General features: G+C 39.7%; 1 protein-coding gene across 1 annotated transcript in view; it reads right to left on the reverse strand.

Moving 5' to 3' along the window:
* Positions 1–2,198: 2,198 nt before the first annotated feature.
* ccdc117 (coiled-coil domain containing 117) overlaps positions 2,199–6,531 on the reverse strand; it is an 11,351-nt gene continuing 7,018 nt past the window's right edge. Inside the window, exons 6-7 of the mRNA XM_036599078.1 lie at positions 3,776–3,919; positions 2,199–2,453 (exon numbers count right to left, since the gene is read on the reverse strand). Coding sequence (XP_036454971.1) covers positions 2,204–2,453; positions 3,776–3,919 — 394 coding nt within the window. The 3' untranslated portion in view covers positions 2,199–2,203. The remainder of the gene's footprint in view (positions 2,454–3,775; positions 3,920–6,531) is intronic.

The following is a 6,531-nucleotide window of genomic DNA, read 5'->3' on the forward strand; positions in this document are numbered from 1 at the left end:
CTCTTTTCCAGATTGCTCCAGTGCAGGAACGTTCCATGTCACAGCGCTCCAGCGGGAAGACAGCACCCAGTTAACCACTCTGAACCCTGGACGTTGACCTCTCTGACTCCATAATACCACCCTCTGGTGAGCTGGGTCATTCTAGCTGTACAGCGGCAAATCATTTCCAGTGACTGCAGTCTGTGGTGTCCTATAAAGGGGCCTTTGGTGCTGTCTTCAAAGAAGAGAAGCAGGTGTTTTACAGCTGGACTGAAAGTGGGAAGATGAGTGAGAGAAGTCCAGAGTACGTCCTCCCAGTGTTCTTCACCCACTCTGAAAAAAGTAAACATTAGTTTGGTGGCCTTGCCCTGGGTGTTGGTGTTTAAGCAAGTTTTTTTTTTCTGAAAAAAGGCACAGCTGCTGCAGATTAAACTAGTATTAATGCCTTCCATGACCACATTAACAGTTTATTACACTTAGCTCTGAATGGTGCTAAACATTTGGCCCAGATGTGGCTGCAGGTTTAATGTAATCCTACAAGTGTAGAAGCCACTCCAGCCATTTTTGTATCTTTTTATTCATTTGGACCAAATATTGTAGACTTTTAAGATCATTTTAAGACTATATTCTTAAAAATAAAGGTGCCAAAATGGGTTCTTTGGAGTGATTTCATGGAAGAACCTTAAGGAACCTTAAGAACTTTTCAGTGAATGGTTTTTAACGTCAACATGAATTCACAAAACACATTTTCCTTCCGGGATGGTCTCAGAGCATTTCCTCTCGATGATCCAATTTTATTGGCTAATATGTTTCCCCACCCACTGGTGCACAGTGATGTAATCGGTGATCAAAATATGTTTAAGATGCGGGAATAAATCGTTACAATCAAAGATTATGAGAAGAATTCTGTCATTTAAGTGGTAAGATATCAATCAGGGACATGAACTAACAAGGCAAAAAAGTTCAATTTAGATTTTGTGAAAATGCAAAAACCTCCACATTTTTTAAAGATTCTTCATTATGATACAATTTTACCTAGAAATGTAAATCCAAGCCAAAAACCATCTAGGAATGTTTGTTTTTAAGGGTGCACTTAATAATTAATAATTGATAATTATACTTACAATGCATGTTTTTTGCTAAATAAACACAAATGCAACCTTCCAAAAGTATTAAGTTTTTATTTATTTATTTATTTTTATTGAAAAACAGGTCCAGCTTTACACACAGGCCACTGATGTTTTTCTTAAGGTGCTGGTAGAAATAACAAGTAGGGAAAAAAACAAAAAAACAAACGCACATGTGGTTTTCAACTGTAGGCTTGGTGAATTTACAGCTCTTAACGTACTGTATTTTGTTCCAGGCTAGTTCCAGCAATGCTCAATCCATTTAATACAGCACCTGTTGTACAGATGCTTACTTTGTACCTCAGATCCTTAAGTGAGGATGCAACTAGGCATGTATACAGCATACAACACAGAACCTCGCATGAAAGAAGAGCATTTGTAGTATAAATGTATGGTAGCAAGGCTGGGAGCGCTAAAATTGTTTCTGTCAATGTTGTTATCCAGGCCTGTGCATGTAACTGTCTCCTATGTTACATATAAAAGTAAGTAGCACTTTCCCTCTTTGAGGAACAGCACAGACAGCGTCATAAAGTAAAACTGTGTCAATCGCTATGCAAAACACAACCTCCCGAAAAAGACATTTGACGGAGAAAGAAGTTAAGCTCTCTGATAATAGTTCACTGTAATATTAGTCACTCTGTACCAAGAAGAGACCCAAGTCTAGTCTCAAAGAAGTATTGAGTTGTGGTATTTGTTGCAGGGTGCTACTGACAAGCGGAATATTCAGCTGTGGACTGTTTTGTTGGAAATGAGCGCTTAGCCATGATGTGATAGCATATTTGCATCTGCGTGTTAGCAAAGTTCATAGATGTGCATGGCAATATGGTCCCTGCTACACAACCTCGTTTCTGACTAAAATACTGGCTGGGGAAACCAACAGAAAACAAAAACAAAACAAACAAAAAAAAACACAAGATGTGGCAACGAAACCTCATCTCATCTTCGTAGTGCAATGCCAAGAGCTCAAATCTCAAGGCATGAAAGATTCATTTTGGCAGAGATGATGCAATCCACAACTCCTCTGTTGTACTAGGTCAGAGTTCCTCACATTAACAAACATAGTACAAAGTCAGCAAAACGGCTTTCAAGGCTTAAGTCTATAGCTCCATATCCTCCTCCCCGCTGCTGCTGGAGGCCACTGGGGGGCAGTAGAGAGGGCTGAAGGCCTGTTCAGCTGGCTCTTTAGGCTGCATTTGCTCGGGGAGGGGGGTGCTGGGTATGGGCGTCGGCGTCTGTCTGCACACAGGGTGTTGTTTGCGCTGCTGTCTCTGGAGGCAGTCCTTTAGCTGCTGGGTGAATGGGTCCTCTGGGGGGCGCCATAGCACCAACTCCATACATGAGTGGCTCCTGCAGAAACAAGCAAGACAACATTGCCGCACTACTACTACCATAATGTAACATATTATGGGGTTCAATTAGGTCACATGCCGCTCTAAATATTCTTAAATATGTGAGGTTTATTGTGTTAAAACTGATAAAATAACATTACTGAGTCACTGAGCTAAAATGTGGTATGTATGCGCTGCTGCGAATTGACCTGTAAAGCCTGAAATAATCATTTAAAAGTCAGAGGTGTTGGGTTGGATTTTGTAGAGGTCACAAAATCAACATTATACTAATAAAGATGTGATGACAATAACAGATAATTCGCTCACATCCTTGGCATTCATGTCCTTCATCCAAGTTTTGACTGAGTTCTCTGTGAATACTCCTTTTCATCCACTTGGGGAAGGGGTCCGCCGCACAGTTACAAAATGTCCCGCCACATGTTGCGTGAAATTACACATTTCCACCAGAGAGGGCTCCAAATCCCCAAAACTTAGGCTACGTTCACATTACCAGGCTGAAGTGGCACAAATCTGATTTTTTGCCCTAATGTGACTCACAAATGGACACGCAAATCTGATGTTTTCAAATCTGACCTGAGCCACTTTCATATGTGGTCCTAGATGGGATACGTATCCGAATCGTGGCCATGTGACCTTAATGTGACGCTCAGATCGGAATTAATGTGCTTTTTTTCCACTGAGCGTGCGCATCATTCAGCGTTACCATGGCAGCAGCGCCGAACAGAGGTTAAAGCCTGTAAACGGTGGAAAAGCAGCTCATCTCACCTTTTTCTCCTTCGTCTCGCTCTAATAATGAAGCTGAGAGCTGATCAGAGTTAATTATCTTCACAGAGAAGCTCGTTCTGCTCGTTAGTTTGTTTGCTGATGATGCACGTGAGTAGGATGTGCGCATGTGGGTCATTTCAGGACGCCGGTTCGTTCACATTAATGACGGATCTGAATCACCTAAATGAGCGCACCATTTCACTTGAAACCACTCTGAATTACTTTATTTAGATCTCAACAACTAGATTATCCATATTTTTTAAAAAAATTGTGAACTTCTTCCTTAAAAAACTGAAAACCCATTGATGTCAGTTTCAGCATCTGCCCACTGGCTTGTATTATGTCCCAAATCGAGTTTTCTATTTACATCTCAGTTCAGGGAAGGTAATGAACCACATGCTGCCGATATGACAGAACGAGACTGGGCTGAAAAACACTAGTGTAATCCAGTGCTGCTGTGGCAGATTTGGAATGTGGTACTGCATATTATGTAAACTATATAGAGCTGCATGCTGTCTACAGAACTGTAAAGCTGCCACAGGGGTGAACACTCACACTGACTGCGCTACTGTATGAGGGAGAACATCGCCAATGCCTCGCTGCAGCCCCTCCCTCAGGCTGTCGGACAGCACAAGCACAGGCCTGCGCTGAGCCGGCTCCACGTCCAGGTCTTCATCACTGTCATCTTCCAGAGTGATCCTGAATACACACAGAGCGCCATCAGGGTGAATCCGGATCCTCAGCCAGTCCACATTTTTTATTCTATATCCAACACATGTTTGCAAAGATCCAGGCATGTTGTGAGTTGGACTAATAAAAAATGAAGATTGGCTGTGGATCTTCAATTTTGTCATGAGGACATTTTATGGTGCATTTATTTTGCGTGTTGGTACAAAATAGTTCATACTCGCACTGAATGAAGATAAGTTATGAGTGAATGTGGAGCTCTTGTGCATATAAACAATGTTTAATAGCTTGTAATAGTTTTAAAGAAATAAAGGTTTTCCTAAAAGATAGGAAAATCTGGTTTTCCACGATATGCGCCCTTTAAGTATAAATGAATCCGAGTGGTAACGATACATTCAGCCGATGTTTTGATTCGTTTGATTATACTGAGCTCACGACTCACAATATTTCAAAATAAAATGTGAACAGGTCTTGTGTACCTACATATCGCTGCTGTCAGTACAAAACCTCGTATCTCCAAAATGAAGACTTTACAGGAGAAGGAAAAAACCTACTTTACTGTTAATGTAAGTCAATGGAACCAGACTTTTTTCCAAGTCATTTTGGGCCGTTTCTTTTGGTCCATTCATCATGAAATTTACACACAATGTAAAGAGCAACAGGCATTTTCAAATTATGCCAGAAACTGAAAAACATCAAAAATGGAGATACAAGGCTTTGTTCCGACAGCAGTGATATACACTGAACATGCTGAAGTTGGTCAACACAAAAAAGCATCTATTTCTGACTTGTCAGCTAGTCTTCTACATTAATAACATGATGTCTCGGTGCTGTTTATTTATTTAATTAAATAAACTAACAAAGAATACTTGTTTAATTATTAAGTCCAACAAAGTCAGAAATTTGTGGATTTTCATTTTGTGGAAATGTGGAAAACTAGCTTTTTGAGCCAGAAACCACATGAATATGTATTTACTTTCCACATCAGTCATTTGTATTGTTACTCTAATTAGGCCTGAAAGATTAATCGTTTTTATATCAAAATCGTAATTGGAAAGAGGGCAATTTTCAAATCGCAAAAGCTGCAATTTTTATTATAGTGTTACAGTCTATTATCAACAATGTTGATTCATTCCAAGGTTTAAGTGGGGAAATTTAGTCTAATAACATGGAGCTCGTGAACTGCTTTTAGATAAATTCGACTAATCAGAAGCAACCAAACATACATGTGCTGTGACAACAATCACAAATAACTGGCAGGCTGGCGCTGAGTTAAGCACTCCAGCCTCAAGCCAGAAAAACTGTCCGCTGGTCTTCTTAACAAAAAAGGCCCACTACCTCAATTTAGAGAAAACAATTGCAATTTAAACCATAATCGCAATACTGGACAGAAAAATCGCAATTAGATATTCTGCCAAAATCGCTCTAATTAAAGAAGTCAATTAAAAATGCTCACCACAGTGCACCCAACAATAAAGGCAGCATGGAGGTTCTCTAATATAAGCTCACAGAAAGCTCCAATTCCACACACCGATCTATATTTATGTGGATGTGGCTCAACTACTCTGGTGGAAAATTTAAATGAGTAAAAGGTGCATTAAGTGATTAACTGTTTCTGTTCTTACCAGTACAAATAACCAGGAAAATATGTAGAACATGATTAAAAATAGCAATGATATCAGCACAAAGGCTATTATGCTCCTGAGAAACCTTATTTGGGAACCTGCAGGTGGAGCAGAGAGCTTATCTGTGTTTGCACTGACCTCCTGTCAGTCATTTTATAAGCCTCTCCCCTACACCACATAACTCTGCCCCCATCTCTGTCTGTTCAGCTCAGAAAACACAGCAGAATCTGGTTAATGACCCACTCCAGCAGATTCTACTGCAGGGAAAAACACACTGTGCTGCCAAAAAACATAATGCTTTTCATAGATTTCTTAAATTTATTATTAAGAATTATTACATGAGAAAGGGGGTGAAGCTGGATGCCGAATTAGTGCCGATCCTCTTAGACACGTTTGTAAACGCAATATGTATAAAGCACTGAACTGTTTAATGTTTAAGTGGCCAACTTTACATAACGAATCAAATACAAAGAAGTATTCAGGCAGCACGATTAGATAAAGTCTCTGAATAAGGGAAATGTAATGAAATGTTATCATAATTTGTCATGTAGAATAAATCAATATTTTGCTGTGGGAGAGCATTACTGTAATGTTCTTTTGATGCTTTTATCTTTTTAGCTAGGTTCTTGAAAACAAGCCATTCTAAGACACACATCTTGTAAAATTGTTGTTTTCCTCCGAAAAGCACTGCATTCAAAGCCTCCATTAAGGCTGTATCAAGAATTTACATCTCCTCTAAAGCAACGTTAGCATAACACTATTGTTTTCTGTATCTGAATAACAATGTAATATACAGTCTACCTCATCGCTAGAATGTGAAGTCATGACGATCTCTGGGAATGCTAGCAAACTCTAGCTAAATTCTGATGGGCACTGTTGATTATATAGGGATGCTTTGTGTTGATGGGTGGGAATAAGGCTTTGTCCACACAGCAGGTAAAAGTGGCCCAAATCTGATATTTTTCTTCCTATATGACAGAGATGTGTCATCTGTGTAGC

This window comes from Colossoma macropomum, unplaced genomic scaffold (assembly GCF_904425465.1).
Source record: "Colossoma macropomum unplaced genomic scaffold, Colossoma_macropomum, whole genome shotgun sequence".
In the NCBI taxonomy this organism is placed as follows: domain Eukaryota; kingdom Metazoa; phylum Chordata; class Actinopteri; order Characiformes; family Serrasalmidae; genus Colossoma; species Colossoma macropomum.